Source organism: Colletes latitarsis, chromosome 9 (genome assembly GCF_051014445.1).
Source record: "Colletes latitarsis isolate SP2378_abdomen chromosome 9, iyColLati1, whole genome shotgun sequence".
Lineage (NCBI taxonomy): Eukaryota > Metazoa > Arthropoda > Insecta > Hymenoptera > Colletidae > Colletes > Colletes latitarsis.
In genome coordinates, this window is record NC_135142.1 from 28,622,946 (window position 1) to 28,643,349 (window position 20,404).

Consider the following 20,404-nt stretch of genomic DNA (forward strand, 5'->3'; position numbering starts at 1 on the left):
GTACCGGTAGAGTAACAGTGTTCGTACATCGCGTACGTTTCCGTGGCTTTGGATGTGCAGGAGCATCAGCGGGGCTGTGTCGCGTCGCATGACACGTGTATTTATGCGACACGACTCGAGTACTGGCGCCTGCAGGCCGTTTCGTTCCCGTGGGACATTCAGAGACACCGGGTGAGGTGAACCCCGGCCCACTCCGGCATGCCGATGAAACATTTATCCGTACGTCCATGCTCGTAACGAGAAACTGGAAGCAGGAAAAATAGAGAAACCGACAGCCGTCCTGGCCGGGGCGCGCGACTTTTCCTCTCAGGACGACAATTTTCTACGATCTCACGGGACACCGAAATCTTCGGTACTACCCCTGTCGTACGGGCGAAATTTTCATTTAAATCCTGTCCCTGATATCCTTCGCGAACGCTCTAACCTCGAATCTTACCCACGAACCAGATAGAAACTAGCCAAATTAAGCAAACGTGGTAATAGAACGTTTAAATAAATTTCTAAATCTGTTGGTAATGTTGCAAGTGACACGAAAATGGTAATGGAGTTTCGAGACCCCATCTCGTCTGTGACAATACTCTAGAATCATTGATGAAGCAATGAGAATCAAAACTATCCTAGCGAAGAAGCTCTATATTTATAATCAAACGGTAACGATTGTTAATTAAGCTGAATATTGTACAGCTTCGTGAAATATTAGAATATTTCCCAAGCTCCGATCTTTCGAAAGCTGCGAGAAGAAATTGATTTTCTCGAAGCTATTACGGCGATGTTCCTCCCTATTCTAAACGCAGAAAGACTTCTTTGGGGGAAGATGTTCCTGGCGCATGCAAGTCGAAAAGGATGTGCAGACGCAACGAATGAACTCCGGGACACAAGTGCACGAATATGGATGCACTTACATTCCATATCCCGCGAGGAAGCTTACCGATAATGGCTCTCGAGAGCTCGCGTTTTCTCCTGCATTATCGAGTCAGTCGGCGTTTCTATTTCTACCATCTGTACCGAGGCGAACGAGTATCATTAATGCTGGCACGTTGGGTACAACTGCGTACGAAACGCGGCAAAGTGCGTTACGTTCCAGAGAAATCATCCCATAATCGATATCAATATTTTCCCAGCCAGCGAAAACGGCCCCATCGATCATTTAGCGTCGTCGAACGTTTCGTAATACGACTGGCATTCTCATAGATCATTACGAAGCGCGAAAATAAGAGTATTTAAAATAAATACAATCGCATTTGATTCTTTTCTAGCGTGATTTCATATCCTGTATCTCAGAAACAAAGTCTCGGATTGAAAAATTATGAATTTTCCATTTTTATTCGCACAAGAAATTCAAGTATCAACGTTTCTATTTTCAGGCCAAGGCGACAGCAAACCGCGCGTGTTTTCGCCCCGAATGGACTACGACGAGTGGACGCCCCTGGGCCGTGGGGATCCGTTGAAGAACAATCCGACCTTCGACTACGTTCCTCCGGTTCTCGATCGCGTTCAATACTGGCTGGACTCCCACACCACGGAGCCGTCCGCGAAACGGGACATCCTCGTTCTGGGCGTCACCGCGAAAAAAACCAGCCCGAAGATACCGGAACAGTTCCTGAAGTTCGTCGACGGACCAAAATTCACGCGATCGAACCAGGACGTGTCCTACAGGAACGACTTCACCGGAAGCACGGGCGCGGAACCGCCGAAAGTGGTGCGCACGTCGAACTTCCGGAACGGACCGATCGACTACAGGAATCAGAACAGGATACAGTCGGTGCCAGCCAGCTACTACCCCAGTCCGTACTACAATCAGAAGACGAAGCCCTACACGATGATGTTGCCGCCGCCGTTGGTCCAGAAAGACAAGATCGTCAGTTTCGCGGAGCCTACGCAACAGTTCAGCACGCAAACGGAGGAAGGACCGGTGCTCCAGGACAATCAATTCTACGCTGTACCGTCTAAGAATTACAATCAACATCCGCCTCCGCCTCAGTCTCCAACGAAGTCCCAGTCCTCGAACTCGTTCAAACCGGCGAGCAAAGGCGCGATAGTGTCCCAGGTGGAGACAATAAAGAGCGTGTACGCTCCGTCTTCCGTGCAGCCTACGAAGTCGAGATACGAGGCGGCCACGACCCCGTCCGTCTCCTTCGAGAAGTCGAATTTGATTTATCAGTCGACTCAGACTCTGTCCGGCGGTTGGCCAGGCAGCAACGGTCCCACCTCGACGCCCACCACGTCGAACGCGAACCAGTCCGTCTGGCGGACCCCGGACTACTCCAGGGACCAGTACGAGATCGACCACCATGTCGCGGCCTCGTCGAACCACGAGGTCGTGGTCGAGCAGAACGCCAACATAATCGTGGACGGGGACAGCAACGAGAACGAGGAGGTGGTCGTGGGTCAGAAGGGGGCGGTTTCGACGGAGAAACCGATCGTACAGTCGTCCGCGAACTCGTCGGAGAACGCGAAGGACGAAGAGTCCGAGAAAATGCACATCGTCGTGGCTAATTCCCCGGCTAGCCTGGACGTCGAGGCGCAAACGACCAAGAAGGGTCCAGTGGCCGTGGTGATGCCCACGAATTACCCGGAGAAGAAGCCGAACCTCGCTTCTCAGAGCTCGAACTCGTCGGAGCAGAGCGTTTCGGAGAACCTGACGATGGCGACGGAGACGTCGAGCGAGAAAACGCCGAAATCTCAGCCCCAACCCGCCAGAAACTCGGTGACCGGTTCCCCGATATTCCAAGACCCCCAATCCTCCGTCGTTTTGCCCAACAGAATGGCGGCTCCTCATCAACACGTTGTCTCACAGCCTACGGCCATGCCGCCGCTCTCCCGTTACCCTGTTGGCCCCCTCCACACGTTCGGCGTTCCCCAAGCTCCCCTTCAATCCATGATGCACACCCAGCCCAGGCCGAATCACGCGATGATGCACTTCCTGGGTAGTATGCGTCCGAACATGGGCTTCCGGTTGCCTGGCCCGATGTCGATGTTCCCGCCGATGGCTCACATACACGCGCCACCCTCCAAGCCGATGATGAATCACATGGGAGCCCCTATCGCGATGGATCAGTCTCACCGACCCCCTCAGATGCAAGATTTCTCCGCGGGCTTCACTAATCCGCCAGCCTCGTCGTCTTTGACCACGCAGACGATGGACGAGCAACCCTTCGATCATCATCGATCTCGCGCGCCAGACACCACGACGTTGATCACCACGCCCACGCCGTTCCTCTCCACCGCCCCCACCGATAACCCACCCGTTATCGTCGACGGTCAGGATCCCGAGAAACTGAATCGTTCGCCCGTCGAGGAGTCGACGACCACCCCCCAGGTGACAACCGTGCCCAGCCTGACCACGGATCCAATTTTCTCGCATTACAAACAACCAGCGAAACCTATTCGCGGTCCGATGTACTTCATCATTCAGGGCCACTCGAAGGTCAAGACGTACAAACCTACCGTGACCAAGCACGGTATGCCGACCCAGAAGAACGAGAACGTCACCGAGAGGCAGCTCTCGAAGTTCGAGCAGTTCATCAAGGAGAACACGAAGAACGAGAACGTTGGCAACGCGATCGCGGAGAAGAAGAAGGCCGAGGAGAAAGCACGGGCTGAGAAGCTCGTGCAAGCTAGTCAGAACAGTCTGATGAGCCTCGTGGAGAGCGGTTTGGGCAGCTTCACCGTGTCGCCTTCCTCATCCGCGACAGAGGAGGACCACCAGGCGAACTCCGTGACTACGATCGAGATCAATGGCAACTAGGACCCGTTAATCGCGTTTGAAAACATTTTACCGCGAAAGTGAATCGACCAGTGAGCATCGATTCCGGAACGTACGGGAAATCGATCGATCGAACTGCGCGAATCTGAACACTCGCGCGAGAATCCCGTGGGATCGAAACGACCGGATAACGCGTTTCACAGTCTCTGCTCGGGAGTGATCGAAATACGTTTCGTAAGGTAAAAGCGCCAGCAGTCGAACGCCTTCGACACTTTTCCCCTGGAGAAACTCGATCAAACCGCGTCAAATCATTCTTTTGCACTCGTGGTTCAGGGATTTTGTCGTAATCGCCAACGTGTTTTAGTAGTCGAACTTTATTAGGACTTTTCAGGATCATTCTGTTCAAGATATATTGGAAATTACTCGAACTCGTCGATGTTTGATGCAGTTTGATGGTTTGTAGGCTCGCGTGTTGGGTACCCAATTGGGGGAACACCAACGACAGTAGAATTTCTTTAGGATTATTCGGGATCGTTTAGCTTAAACTCGACTATTTGGAATCACGTTTGATGCAGTTTGACGGTTCCAATTGGATACCCAGCAGCGTGATTAGGATTAGTATTGTCCAGTGTCGTGTAGTTTTCCTTGCAGAATCGAATAATAAACGAAAATTGCAAAGGCTAATGGCTAGAATTTCGATTCAGGATGATCGACAAATTTCATGGACGATCGTTCTGACGTCGATCCCTCTGATGGTGTCGTTTGGTACTATTTGCACCCCTAATCGCGTTGGAATTTTGATGAAATTGATACGCGTTGTGGTTTATCTACTCCTCCCTCGACTCTAAAAACTATTTCAGTAGTTGACACGTTAAAGAAAGGAAAGTTGCTGTGGTTGATCGATAGTAAACACTTAAAATGCTGAGAAATTAGACGATATTGAAACAGACCTTTTAACTGTAAAAGTAAAATGTTGAACGTTAACAGGAGTTATCTAAATAATAAGCATCAACACGCGTTAGAAAAATAAGATGCCATTTTCTTCTTATCGTGTAGATTTCGTTAGTAGAGGTAGGAATTGATAGTCGATGGCAGGAATTGTCGTCAAGCTACGCTGTTAGGCGTAATACCGATAATAATCGTAACCGTTAAATTTTCTTTTTTCGTAAACTGTCCGCTACTGAGGCGCCGTCGACTGCTGATGCGATTACCTTAAATATCTGTTATTAATTTTTACCTTCTCCACGTTATTTATTATTTTATCGCATAATTTCGCAGTCACCTTCGTAGAGGCTCAACGTGGCAGGTTCGCGATCAATCAGGCCTGCCTCGGTCTCATCATCGATGAGAAAAGCGCGCCAATTTCTAATGTGCCAGTATACATGTACACTACACGCATAACACACGCATACAGATACACAAAATACGCACACGTACGCGTATACGATATGTATACGTCGCGTGTTGTGACGGACTAGCGGATTTGCTCAACGAATTCAAGGCAGATCGCGCAGCAAACGCATTATTCCTTCCTCTTTCGCAACGATTCGCGCGGTAACGCGATTTTCGATGGAAATTGCTGCGCGCGCGATCGTCGTCGTACATATCGACTCTTTATCCGACGTCTTTTTCACCGTAAACTCGATCTTCAAGCTCCAAGAACTTGAATTGCAAACGTTTATGAATTTTTTTAGAGGGATGGGGGACACTTAATTGCTCAGAAGAAGCTTATTAAATATTTTCCAGATAATGATAATGAATAATCCAGAGGACTATTTATTAAATATTTTCTTCTATTATCATCGAAATTATTACTGAAGGCAGTTACGAACGAATTCTGGCTTACGATGTGGCTGCACAGTCGAACGACGACGATTCTGCCGACGGCCATGTGGATATTTATCGAAGCTGAACGTCAGCGACGAGCTTCTACTTAGGATTGTATTTATTGTAGTAGCTAATAACTATTGCGATCAACGTATTTATTGTATCGTTATGCTGCTCCACGACGCGAGGAAACTCCTACGATATTACATAATGTATGCTCTCTCGATTCTACGAAGACGCGATCGACGCGACGAGGTGCTCGTGTTATCGGCAATCATCTTTCACGCGATCGATCATAGATCGGTGAGGCAAGTGTACCGGTAGTTGGCCATTTAAAACTTGATAAAGATACGGTTAGGTATTTTTAACTACAAACGATTTTCTACTTTGCAGTCAATTTTTCAATCAGCGTACAAACATACTGTATGGAAATTGCTAATAAATCGGTAACACAGATGCATTATCCCACTATACTTCAGGGTTAAAAGAACGTTTAGGGTAGTTAACCCCTTATAGAGTTTAATTCATCATAAACAATTGAAAAGTGGAATTTCACTGTCGATCTATCTGTATATGGTCGACTATCGGTACTCTTGCCCTAACCGACGGATTTCTGCGTCCACCATAGCGAAATTATCATAGGTCGTTCGATTGGAAAATCCGTGTTGCCGTCACGCGGCACCGTTACTTACTCTTAGACGAACGAAATGCTCGATGCGACCTTACATCATATTATTAACACTAGTCTTACATTCACCAGTTACCACACATATCGCGTATTATACTAACGTCAACTTTGTACCGTTCCCTTTGTCCGTAGAAATTGGTAGCTGTCAATCGTGTCCGCGCTACAACACCAATCGTCTATTATTATGTATCCAGAGTTGGGCAACGTTCGAACAACAAGCAACCATTAAAACCAACGTACATTAATTTATTCACGACGGTTCTATCGATCGAACTTGACTTTTATTCGTTCGTTTCGCAACGCGTCGTTCGATGGTTGAAATTTTCATTTTCGTCCAACAAATAACAGTTTGTTTATCGTTTGGATGAGAATTTTGCCCGTCTCTGACTGTATCTACGCGAGGCATATGTATTCGTTGCACGATTAAAAAAAGAAAAGAAAAGAAAATGAATCAGTCGCGAGCGTAAAACTTAGGGTGGAATTGCAAGGCGTGTACACGTGACAGATTGCGAGCATTGACTTCGTACGTACTATAGGTGTGTACTATGTTACATATGATAATTGTACCTGACGGACACACGTTCTGTTGATTTTTCCGTTTATCAATAAATTATCGCATTACCGACAATCAACGTGTTGCACAGCCATCGAACCTCGATCCCTTGGACCGAGAAAGTTCGCCAGTTGTCCATCGTAACACTTTCAACCCTCTACGAGCCAAATTATGCAACGAGAGCAATTAAATTCCTCGTCGGTCTTAGGGGCGAAGCTGGACGCAAAATCGCGTTTCAGTTTTTATTCGGTTCGCTCTGAAGTCCATGGAGTTTAATTATTCGTAATCGTCCCAATTATTTGGAATTATATGTCAAGTGAATGTGTATAACGAAATATTGATAAACGTCGATGGTAAGATAGAAATGGCGATCGATTGCATGCCCAGCCGGATAATTTATCACGGGAATAGCCCCTCGGGAAGCATCCGCGAGGTCAAAACTGCCGAAACGGTACTTCGTCTCGATTTATCGGCCCTAATGATCCTTAATTTTCGCCCTCGACTTCGAATCACCGTCGATTCACCGCAGCTTCGCCGACCGTGGACCGCTCGTACCTTCCTCTATAATCAACACGACAAATGAAAAGGTACAACTTTGTATCGTGTCGCTCGTTTCCGACAAAGAGACGCGTTTATCTTCGCGACGGGATCGTTTCGAAAAATTTCGGCTCGTCCGTCTGCAATCGCCTCGATCGAAGTCCGGGTTTCTCGCGTCGTTCGCCTCTTATCGATCGAATTAGGCTTCGAACGTTAGTCAAAATGTAAATCAACGACCGTTCGATTCCAAAAATTTTATCCGAACAGCGACATTACGAATATTGTACCGATTCCTAACACGGTCAGCGTGTTAATTGATATTCATTTACTAGAGAAACGTGCTTTTCAAGTAGACCGAATAGGACGCCATTTTGCAAAGTGGAAGTAGCAAAGGCGGGAGATTTGAATGGCGACTGGAGTCACGAAAATCGGAGTATAGCGGTCGGCTAATGGGTTTCGACTAGAGTGGAGGAAGAATAAAGAGAGTAAATAAAAAGGAGGAAAGTATGTACGCCGGTCGAAAAGGGACGCGAAAAGCGATTGGCGAGGTTGAAGGGCGGAGGGAGAGTCCAGAGGGAGCGGAGATGGGCAGAAGGAGAAGATCGGGGTGCACCGAAAGCACGAATTTAAGGTTAATTTATGGCGTAATTTAGTTTCAATGTCGGTAGCATAAATCTCCCGTGGAGGACAGGGGTCCGGGCCCCGCGACGTGCGTGCCGAGAAAAAAGTCGACGAAATAAAGTTACCGGCACGTAGAAGCCGGCCGACTGCACCGGTATCTCTCTTCCCAAGACATCTCCCCTCTTTTTCGTCGTTTCCCTCTTAATGATTTGGTTTCGCTTAGCTCCGTTCCCACCGCGCCACGGCCCGATTCAATTTAATTTCATGATTAACGATTTGCTCCTCGTAATCCCGGGACTTTGCCCCAGCGAGCCGATTTCCACTTTACCGTTTCCGTTACCCATCGATCTAAACCGCTTTCCAAACTTCTTCTGACCCGATACCCTCTCTGAAATAATAAACGAACATTTCTGTCCCCAAAATACGCGAGATACTGCTTTAAAATTACAGAAGACAATTCGAATTTACCATTCTTTTTTAATCGTGAGAAAATCGACGCCTCCAGATGGAGAAACGCTTCCTTGAAGATTTTCCTTTGCCCTCCCAAGGGGTTGTAACGCCCTCAAGAAACTGATCGAAACGATGATTCGAATGGAGTCTCGCGAAACACCGGAGCGTAGATTTCACTCGAGATTAAGCGATCGAGGTTCGAAAAAGGGTGTTTCGCGACAGCCTGAAGAATTGCTCAATCAGAGAAAAAAATGGCCTCGCAACAACAATGTTACTGGATAGAAAGTGGATACCGGTTCGCGCTTACAGGGTGCATCCTAACCCACTTTTGGGATCAGGGGCACGAAAAACGACGAAAGAACTTCGCGTAAGCGCTATTTCTATTCGTACTTGTCCCCAAATTTCAGTCATTTTTACAAAAGCTGGTTTACAAACGAACGTAAAGTCTCGACTCGGTTTCGTTCGAACGATTCCAATAAACGACGACTTTGAAGCGTTTCGAAAATTGCAATGTTCGGTGCGTTGTCGGTTGTTTCGATAGCCTCGGCGGAACGATTCTGTAAGGTGTGGCTACAAATATATCTCCAGCGAAACAATGTTACGGTGAAACGAGCAGCCTCGAACCAAGAAGGGGGAGGATGGTGCATGGAAAAGGTAACACACCGCTCTCTCGTTTCTCTCTTCCAACAAGGTATTCTCCTCCGTCTCACGGCCGGTCGTAGTCTCTTTTTCTTTCGCCAAAAAGTCATTATGGCCAACAGTTTTTTTGCCAACGTTTTTTTGCCTCCTCGTCTCCTATCTTCGGCCGCCGTTAATCCATTTATTTTTTATTCGCAGATTAATTCCCTTTATTCGAGGAAAACCTCGCTAATGGGCGCAACGATGCGCCGTTAGTACCTTCAAAATAGAACCAGGACTCTCAAAACACAAAACACAAATTGTATTTTTTTTTTTTTAACACAGTGTATCGGTTTAAACGGGTTTTATTTTCGGACGCAAGTATTCCAGAAACGTAGGAATTCTTTCGTTTCGCGTTAACGCTGGTTTATGAATATTTATGGGTATTTATTTCTCTGGGTCGATGATCGAAAGTCATCCTCGACCAGCATCTTAAGTTACATGGGTGCGTGTACGGTGCGCCCAATGTTTTCTAAAATTCTCGAGATTGCGAGAAACGGGAATTAATTAAAAGACTTCGAGAACTAACCTTTCTTATATCGATCCTGCTACTAGATTGTGTAATTATGCTAATGTTGCAAACAAGTAATCGAGTGTTTCTCTCAGAGCTCAGTTTCCCCTTTACGTATTTCATTTTTGAGAATTTAATTCCTCGATCATTCGAGATTCGTGTTTTCGGTCCCCGGATCGACCACGAGGATTCGTTTTCCCCCGTGTACCGATCACGGAGGAAATTTTCAAGCAGCACACGTCAAGCGATTCGTGAGAAACGATCGAACGAAGCTAAATCGAGAGAGCGTTATATTTATTTCTAGGGGAATCGTGGAAAAAGTTGTCTGGCCATTTGCGGCGGATCGAATGCGCCGGTTGCATCCTGTTGTAGTTCAATCTATCCTACGCACCCCTTGATCGGTTTTTGCCTGTATTTTCGCGGATAATGGCGTCTAGAAATAACGCATTACACGACATCATCGATCTCGTCGCAATTTGGACGCAGAAGATTCGTCGTCGATTTACACGGACACGACACGCTTCGAAGCCTGTACGGCAAAGACGATCGCAAAGGTGTTCTCGTCCATCCTCGATCGTCGATGCTCGAGTGAAACGTCTGGGAACGAGCTTGTCGAACGGGAAAACGAATTAAAAAGCTCTTTTACTTAAAAACTTCCAACAAACGTTTTCTTCTTCGATCACTTCGAGTTTCAGGAGTTAAAGACGCGTTCCTAGAGCACAATGGTACATTTATTGTCACAGAAAATTGAGACTGAAAATTGGTACAGTAATCCAATCGAGATCTGCCAGAGACATTTACGTAAATTTTTAGTAGAACCTCGAAAACGAAAGAATCGAAGAGGTCTTCCTAAGTTTTTTAAAAATGTGTAGGTAGAACTTGGATCGTTGCAGAAAATCTGAAAATTCCTGGAATGGTATACGAAACTAATCCAACGAGAACTTGCTGCTCAGTGAACATCCCTTCTACTAAACGATGCTGTACAACGAATAGAGGTTCTATCGAATCGTGCTGAAATTCTAGATACTATATAAATAAATGGTTATAAATGATTTAATTTTGGAAAATTTCGCGAATGCGGGAGTTTTTGGAGGAGGATCCCCTTGAATTCGCGGGGATTATGGTTACTCGGGATGTAAATGAAATTTCCCGTAACGGCAGAGCCATCCTCGACGACTGGGAAACGACTTCTTTTTCTTCATCCTACGTCCTCGTCCTCGTCCTCGCCGCGTCACGGTGCGAGTTTAATCTGGAACGTGGTGATCGTCTACGGGAAACGCAGGCCTCATTGCACCACTGTGGAAACTAGAAACCAGTTGCAAAAACTAACCCAATATCGGTGTCCTCGTACCCCCCTTGGCCTCGCTTCGGTTCCGTTCGGTTTCTGTTCTGGGTACCTGGAACCCACGCACCTGGCATCTAGCTTGGCCTTATTCTTACGCGAAGGAGATCACGAAAACCGCGCGGGAAACGGAAGTGGAGGCGCTGAGCCTTCCTTGGGTTCTTTTCTTCCCGCTAGAGATGCCCCTAATTTCGACATTAAATTGCAACAACTACTCAATGCATAATTCTTTCCCTCGCGGTAGCAATGTTCTCTTCGTTTCGTTTGCTACGTATGCAATTATCGTAAGTCGATTGCCTGGACAATCATCCACTAGCCTAAGTCCTTTAGGACAACCTCTGGTCGTTCTCCTTCCACTTGCGGTTCCACGTTAACTATTCGAGAAGGATACATATCCTCTTCTTCGACTTGTTGCCCACTAAAAGAAACACAGTACCAATTTTTTCATGGTTCATAAAAAATGTCAAATCTCGAAAATAAACCTGAAACCTCGTTTCCCAGGTATTGCTGGTACCATAACACCGTTGATCGAGCGCTGTCTGCCAACTTTTATGGCACACACGTGCCCCCTTCCTGATTCACGGTGCCCGCCATTTATTTCTTCCGCGTCTTCCGATGTTTCGTTTCTGAAATCTTTCCTCGATATCTTTTCTGATAACGTTGTCGAACTACAGTCAATCCTCGAACGCCATCTTCCTAATAAAACACTTCTCCTTTGCAGTTGGTGCATCCCAAAGAGGCTCGAACGCTTACAAGTATCAAAAGTAAAACTTGCATCGAAATAATTGATAATACTGCGAACCCTGATTCTATGTAACATAAACATAGTTGCTATTGGATATTATTGGATATTTGCAGAGCGACATTCGCATAACGACTGCATTCACTAGCGATCACGCGATCATACGTATCTGGATATAATGGAAAATTCCAGAATCTTCGGGTGAATTTTTTATACTCCCACAGGCACAACGTTTATTTTATATTAGTCGTTTCAGTTTTCGTATTGTTTTTATAGGATTTCCAACAGTTGCAAATGGAATCCCAAGGGACGATACTTTGGCACTTTCGAACGATCGAACGCCATCTTCTCGACCCCCAGAACTCTCCCAACTTTTCTCCCGGGTCTCCTTCTTCCGGAGTGTACCTTTCAGGATTCCAGGGTCGAGGCCTGCAAGTGTGACACGGGGTACAAATAAATAAATCCGGATGTCGCTCGGCGTTCCTAATTCGAGGCGGACGGTGTGGATGTCCGCCATCGCGGAAGTAGCCGGGGGCCTGTCTCGGCCAGCGAGTTGTTTAGACCGGTAAGCGCTCGCGGAGTAGTCGTCCGAATGGTACGTGAGTTCCAGAAACACACTGACGACTCGTCGATTCCTCGTACCGATGGATGCGCCGTGTCGCGGCAGACATCGCTGCCGTTCCTCGTCCGGCATGCCAAACGCTTCCTGTCGCGCGAATACCGTCCGATTCTTTTCTCTTCGACTCTATTGCGCGCGTGCCCGCGTCGAGAGTTCCGATCCCCAGGAATCGCCGCCAATCGCGGTCGCACACCAACGATTTCCAACGCTCTATCCACCGTTTACCATTAAAATAATTCCCTCCATTCGAACCACTGTGTTATTCCCTCGTAATTTCACATTCATTTTGTCTACGATAATCGTTGGTCTTGGACTAACAAGACACTACCCATCAACTTGAACTTAGCGGACCTGCCAAATAATCAAATAGACCGAACAACACATAAAACGAAATTCCTAAATCTAAAAAACAACTTCTCCCACGTCACCACAGATATGGCATCTTGGTTCATTTTTAAGAGAATAACAGCACTCAACAGGATTCTGGTATGCATTTGGTTTTTCAATGGGAGATTCTAGGGGCCAAAATAAGACGGAAATCAAGAATACTAATTTGTTGATGGAGGCTTCGTTAAAAAGTTATTAACGTTTAAAGTTCCGCCAGTAATGAATTTTTTTCTCGCAAATGAGTAAGATTTCGGGGTTATGTCTATTCACCAAAAATGATTGTAATTGACCCCCACAGCTAACAATATTTTTTTCAGCACGATTTGAAATATTTTAATTTCGTCGAAAAATTGCATACTTTCTCGAATTTTTTTCTAGAAAATGGGTAGGATTTCAGGGGTATGTCTATTCACCAAAAATGATTGTAATTGTCCCCCACATCTAACAATATTTTTTTCAGAACGGTTTGAAATATTTTAATTTCGTCGAAAAATTTCACACCTCGAATTTTTTTCTAGAAAATGGGTAGGATTTCAGGGGTATGTCTATTCACCAAAAATGATAGGAATTGACCCCCACAGCTAACAATATTTTTTTCAGAACGATTTGAAATATTTTAATTTCGTCGAAAAATTGCACACTTTCTCGAATTTTTTTCTAGAAAATGGGTAGGATTTCAGGGGTATGTCTATTCACCAAAAATGATTGTAATTGACCCCCACATCTAACAATATTTTTTTCAGAACGGTTTGAAATATTTTAATTTCGTCGAAAAATTTCACACCTCGAATTTTTTTCTAGAAAATGGGTAGGATTTCAGGGGTATGTCTATTCACCAAAAATGATTGGAATTGACCCCCACAGCTAACAATATTTTTTTCAGAACGATTTGAAATATTTTAATTTCGTCGAAAAATTGTACCCCTTCTCGAATTTTTTTCTAGAAAATGGGTAGGATTTCAGAGGTATGTCTATTCACCAAAAATGATTGTAATTGACCCCCAGATCTAACAATATTTTTTTCAGAACGGTTTGAAATATTTTAATTTCGTCGAAAAATTGCACACCTTCTCGAATTTTTTTCTAGAAAATGGGTAGGATTTCAGGGGTATGTCTATTCACCAAAAATGATTGTAATTGACCCCCACATCTAACAATATTTTTTTCAGAACGATTTGAAATATTTTAATTTCGTCGAAAAATTTCACACCTTCTCGAATTTTTTTCTAGAAAATGGGTAGGATTTCAGGGGTATGTCTATTCACCAAAAATGATTGTAATTGACCCCCACAGCTAACAATATTTTTTTCAGAACGATTTGATATCTTTTTTTTCGCTGAATAATTTGGCCCGAAACAAGTGGAGAGAAATACGAGTAGCTAAGGGCCTTAGACCATAGGTCCTTACGAAGAAATGTTTTATCCAATGTCGCCATTTTTAGAAAGCCATTTATCGAGGTATCGTAACAGGTAAAGGTCTTACTCAAGTCTTTAATATCTTAATTTACCTGCTTATAATATCTGCAGGTAGAAAATGAAAAAAGGTAGTGCAGTTACGGGCACAGAAAGACATTCCAAATATTTCAGGTAGTAACTAGTAGTTACATGTTTTCCATTTGTAAGTAAAATACCATTTATTAATTGAAATACAAAATCATATGTAGGCTACCATTAATTTATTATTGGCACCCTTAAGCAGAACGTGATGTACGACCCTAAAAGAGTTTAGTTTACGACCTTGCTATATCGTGGCTCGAACTGTACGTTTCTATTCCTCCCTTTTGGAGTCAGTAGAGCGTGAAATACGATGCGAGTCGTATCAGTTGATGACGAAAGATGAACGCGCGAACCCCGGAGCGACGTCCATCTTAAGAATTGTTAATGCAGCACGGGGGAACGCGTACTGCTTCGAGAAATTTGCCGTGGTTTTCGACACGGAATGTGCAGGACGCCGTAGACCCGAAGCGTCGTCGCCGCGATACGTGCGTACGGGTCACGGAACGAGAATACGTGATGGCACGCGACGACCCCTTTCCAATCCTTTCCGTGTCTCATCGATACCAGGTCCAATCACATTTCCCCTGGAAAAGACGGATCCAACGAGCCTTTTAACCCTTTGACCCTCCACGCTCAGTACAGACGTTCCGCCATTGCTAAACTCGTCGATGTTTCGCTGTATTTTAACCTTAAAAAGAAAACATACGTCTGGGAGGGGTGCAAAAGTGACCTTTTGAATAGAAAAACAGGAAAATCAATACCAAAGCTTAGTATTATTGTTTCTATGGTTCTATGGTATTTCCAAGCTATCGATGGACGAGTATTCCCAGCTAAACCTTGGGTTTGGTCCCACGGTGGGTCGCGACCGTTTCTAAACAGCCTTGTTCGGTGCATTTCACGTCCGTTCCGGAACGGTGAAAGTGGAATGCAAATTACATCCTGCTCGAAGGAACCGAAATCCTTGCGCGTGTCTGGAGGTAACGCTAACGCAGAGAGCAGTCGACGCGAGGAATGTCAATGCGGACAGAGAAGGCTCATCCGTTTCTCCGTTTGTTTGTCACGTAGATACCGGATGCGAGAAGAAAGTTAGCCGATTCGGACGACGATGAAAGTGCCGCTTCGATTCCGGGTACGATGACCCCGGGTGTCGAGTTTTGCATACAATCGATCGGTATTAGAGGGCAATTAAACGAATCCGTCGCGCTCGTGCGTCCCATCGACGCCAGTTCTCCCGTCGCCATCTTGGGATCTCTCGATGGAAAACGAATAGAGAATCTGGCCTGGTTCGATTTGCAATTCAAAACAACGCAATAATTGTTTCCGATCATCCTACATTTTCAGCCCTGACACGTTGCGAATGTTTAACAAATTAGAGGACCTTTCTATTTTCCGGTACTATTGGAAATAGGTGGTGGAATAAAAAAAAAACAATTATAGAAGGAATAACTTTCAATTGAGCTTTTATTGGAAACATTAGGAAGGCACGTCTTAAGTTAAAGTCTTTGAAAGACCTCGGAGGGTCGACAAAGACAAAATGAAATATTCCCTCTTTCTTGATTCACCGAAGCTGACCAAACTAAGTTCGGACCGTCTCGTGGGAGTCGAGAGAGAAAGGCTCACACTTCCCTTCTCGCTCTTCAACAACTAATATCCGACCTCCCGTCAACAGGTCTCCACCGGCCTCTGCTGACCGCTGCTGACCATTCCTGTTACTTCTGACAACGTATAACGATTACGACTGGTTACTGTTAGCCTCTCCAAGCCTCTGCTGACCACTGCTGACCACCGCTTATATTTCTGACAACGTATAACGATTACTACTGACTTCTACCTGCCTCCGCTGGACTCTGCTGACCATCGCTTATATTTCTAACAACCTATAACGATTCCTACTGACTTCTGCTAACCTCTGTTGGTCTTTGCTGATCTCTGTCAGCGTGTGCTTGTCTCTGCTGAACTTTCCTGGCCTCTGCCGCACGCTACTGACCACTGCAGGTATTTCTGATAATGTATAACGATTAATACTTACTACTGCATGCCCCTACAAGTCTCTGCTTGCCTTTGCAGGTTTCTGCTTGCCTGTGCATGCCTTTCCTGGCCTCTGCTGAACACTGCTGACCACCTCTGATGCTTCTGACAACATATAACGCTTACTACTTGCTACTATTCACCCCTGGTGATCTCTGCCGACCTCTGCTGACCACCCCTGATGCTTCTGGCAACGTACAACGATTACAGCTTGCTACTGCTTGCCCCTGCTAGTCTCTGCATGCCTCTGCATCCCTCTGCTGACCTCTGCTGGCCCCTGCTGACCACGCTGACCTTTGTTAACAACTTCTAACATGATGTACATGTATTAAAACTTTGTATAATGTAAATCTATGACAATAAATGATATAATTTCAAAGAATTCCATGTGTTCTCATCACTTTTACCTTTCTTTTCCTCTCCCCATTATTCCCTTAGTTATAAGAAACCGTTTCTCTACTTAAAACTGGAATTCCAAAGTGACCGGAGCGTTTTCTGAAATGCCGGTGACCTTGACCCACTTTCGAAACTGGGTCAAGGCCAAATCCTGATTCCCAAAGCGCCCGGAATTTTTCTAAGATTCGATGGCCTTGACCCACTTTCGAAATTGGGTCAAGGCCATCCGGATTTCCAAGTCGGTCGCAAGATTTCTGAAATTTCGAATGGCCTTGACCCACTTTCGAAATTGGGTCAAGGCCATCCGGATTTCCAAGTCGGTCGAAAGATTTCTAAAATTTCGAATGGCCTTGACCCACTTTCGAAATTGGGTCAAGGCCATCCGGATTTTCGAAGCGCCCAGAATTTTTCTAAGATTCGAATGGCCTTGACCCACTTTCGAAATTGGGTCAAGGCCAAATCCGGATTCTCAAAGCGCCCGGAATTTTGCTAAGATTCGAATGGCCTTGACCCACTTTCGAAATTGGGTCAAGGCCAAATCCGGATTCTCAAAGCGCCCGGAATTTTTCTAAGATTCGAATGGCCTTGACCCACTTTCGAAACTGGGCCAAGGTCAAGGTCAAATTCGGATTTCCAAAGTTCCCGGAACATTTCTAAAATGCTGGTGAACTTGCGAAGAAGGTGGTACGCATCTTATAGGTAAGAGAATGATTTGGAGAGGAAAAGGACGGTAAAAAATGATGAGAACACATTGAATACTTTGAAATTATATCATTTATTGTCATAGATTTACATTATACAGGACTTTAATACATATAAACACATTATATTATATTATATCATGTGACAAGTTGTCAGCAACGGTCAGCAGTGGTCAGCGATGGTCAGCTGACGTCGGGAGATGTTGGCAGAGGCCAGCTTAGGTCGGGAGATGCTGGGAGAGGTCAGCAGAGGGTGGCAGTAGCCAGTAGCAATCGTTATACGTTGTCAGAAATATAAGCGGTGGTCAGCAGAGGCCAGCAGTGGCAAGCAGAGATCACCAGGGGTGAATAGTAGCAAGTAGTAAGCGTTATATGTTGTCAGAAGCATCAGAAGTGGTCAGCAACAGTAGAAGTCAGTAGTAATCGTTATACGTTGTCAGAAATATAAGTGGTGGTCAGCAGTGGTCAGCAGAGGCTTGGAGAGGCTAACAGTAACCAGTCGTAATCGTTATACGTTGTCAGAAGTAACAAGAATGGTCAGCAGCGGTCAGCAGAGGCCAGTGGAGACCTGTTGACGAGAGGTCGGATATTAGTTGTTGAAGAGCGAGAAGGGAAGTGTGAGCCTTTCTCTCTCGACTCCCACGAGACGGTCCGAACTTAGTTTGGGCTGCGTCGGTGAATCGAGAAAGAGGGTATGTGTCAGTTAGCCTTTGTCGACTTTCCGGGTGCTGAATCCGGCATCTCTGGTCTTAACGCTTTGAAAGGAACATACAGAATGAATAGGTCCTATACTTTGGCTGAAGAAGCCAAGCTAGGGACACAGCTGCACCCTCTTGACTTGTATTTCGAGACGCTAAACGCAACATGCGCGTCAATGGTTTTTCTCACATAAAGAAAACTTTCTCCTTTTAGACGAGAAAATCCAATAAGTACAGTGGCCAAAAGTCAGCGTCGAACAAGAAAAAATTGACACTAAGAAACAATTCAACATACGAAGGCTGTTCCCCGACGATGTGAAGCTGCCTCTTCGAACGAGCTGAAGCGAGGAGCCTTCCGGTTGCTAGAGGAACCAGCAACGATTTAGAAGAGGAGAATCGCGAGAGACTTCGTAGCAGACGGTTATTCCATAAGATCTCTGTATTAATAAAGTTTGTGTTCATGAGTTGTGTGTTGAAACACCCCTCCCCGTCGCAACAATGTTATATTTATTCACTGATAGCAAAAGTAATTAGTATAAAATACTTCTCCTTTTCCTGGACCCGAGGATCGCGAAGAGAATCCATTCCAACCACTTCCATCGTTATCCTAAGCACCAAGGACCACATCCACAAGTCCCGCGGGACTCTGGACGACGCAAGGAAGATTCACGCGTGTTTCCTTTTTTCCGTTGCGTCGTTTTTGCTGTCTAATGCAACTCCACCAGGAAGCATGGGGCGCAGTATCCACGGAAGTATCTTCGGAGGCATTCTTCTGGGCCGCGAAAGGCATCTTCGAGGCTCGGAGTCGTTGTGAAGCGAGGAAATCGAGTGGAGGTATCGTCGTGGCTCGAGTCTCGAGGCGAATTTCACGGGAAATTGAAGCAACGTTACCGAAACTCGTTCGACGAGAGTCCAAACATCGAGGCATTAACTTTACGAGGGTACGTGCACGACGTCAGCGTGGCCGGTCCCCTAAAATAATTGCTCCGGGCTGTCGACACCGTGCCTGCATACTAATTTCCATGCATCTATAAGCGCGATGGCCGGCGTTCCGCGGCCCGATCGCGCAAATGAGCCGTGTAACGACTGGCGCGTCGCGAATTCATTCTTTATCAAGCCACGGGAACCGAAAAACAAAGGAGACTTTTGCTTCGAACTGCCACGGTGCTGCGGATAATCATAAACGCGGCCGTACTTATAAATTAAAAACTTTCAAATCGTTCTAAAGAAATTATTTTTAGCTAGAAGGGTCAATTACAATCATGTTTGGTGAATAGACATACCCTCGAAATCCTAACCATTTCCGAGAAAAAAATTCGATTAAGTGCTGAAAGTTTTCGGTGAAAAAAAAGACTTTCGAATCGTCTTGGAAAAATTATTTTTAGTTGCAAGGGTCAATTGCAAGCATTTTTGGTTAACAGATATACCCCCGAAATCCTACTCAGTTTCGAGAAAAAAATTCCTTACCGAAAATATAAATTCTGGCCAGAATGTACCCTGGAAATTTCATGCGAATCTTTAAAACGTCATAACTTCTGAACGGATTGGACGATTTTAATGTTTAAAAAAGCAATCTACGCGTATTTTGATGGAGAATATGTACAAATCGCAAAAGTATTCGAAAAGTTGGTCCTTGACCCCGCAAAATGAGAAAAACTCCATAAAAGTGGTCCAAATTTCAAACGGCCATAACTCCTGCAATAATGAATATCTTTTAATGAAACCTTTTCCTGAAGTAGAGCTCATGGGTACCTACAAAAAAGGTATTAAACAACTTTTCTGTAGGGCATCAAACAAGATTACTAAAAATTAAAAACGAATGTTTAAGAAAAATCGACAGGGGATAGCTGCCTAAGTTATTCGGTGAAATTAAAAAGTTACAAATCACTCTGGAAAAATTATTTTCGGTAGCAGGGATCAAATACAATCATTTTTGGTGAATAAACATACCCCCGAATTCCTACGCACGTTCGAGAAAAAAATTCTTTACTGAAAATATTCAAGTGTGACCCATCGGTGGTACATGATTTGCACTGGCACCTACGGCAAAACGCCCAAGTTTGTCGTGGAATAGTTCGTTATCTTCAACGCTAGATGGCGCGCGTTTTCCGACCTCAAACCCCCTGGTGCTAAAACGCCCAAGTTTGTCGTCAAATAGTTCGTTACCATCAACGCTAGATGGTGCTTATTTACCGACCTCAAGCCCCCTGGTGCTAAAACGCCCAAGTTTGTCGAGAAATCCATCTAGCGTGAATGACGCGAACTATTCCACGACAAACTTGGGCGTTTTAGCACCAGGGGGCTGGAGGTCGGTAAATAAGCGCCATCTAGCGTTGAAGGTAACGAACTATTCGACGACAAACTTGGGCGTTTTAGCACCAGGGGGCTGGAGGTCTAGAAATGCACGCCATCTAGCGTTGAAGG

The 20,404-nt window shown here is 45.3% G+C and overlaps 1 protein-coding gene across 1 annotated transcript in view; it reads left to right on the forward strand.

Annotated features, from left to right (window-relative positions):
• Positions 1-6,958, forward strand: part of LOC143345488 (uncharacterized) — a 32,796-nt gene extending 25,838 nt beyond the window's left edge. The window contains exon 3 of the mRNA XM_076772656.1: positions 1,365-6,958. Within this exon, the coding sequence (XP_076628771.1) occupies positions 1,365-3,748 (2,384 nt within the window). The 3' untranslated portion in view covers positions 3,749-6,958. The remainder of the gene's footprint in view (positions 1-1,364) is intronic.
• The last annotated feature ends 13,446 nt before the right edge of the window (positions 6,959-20,404 follow it).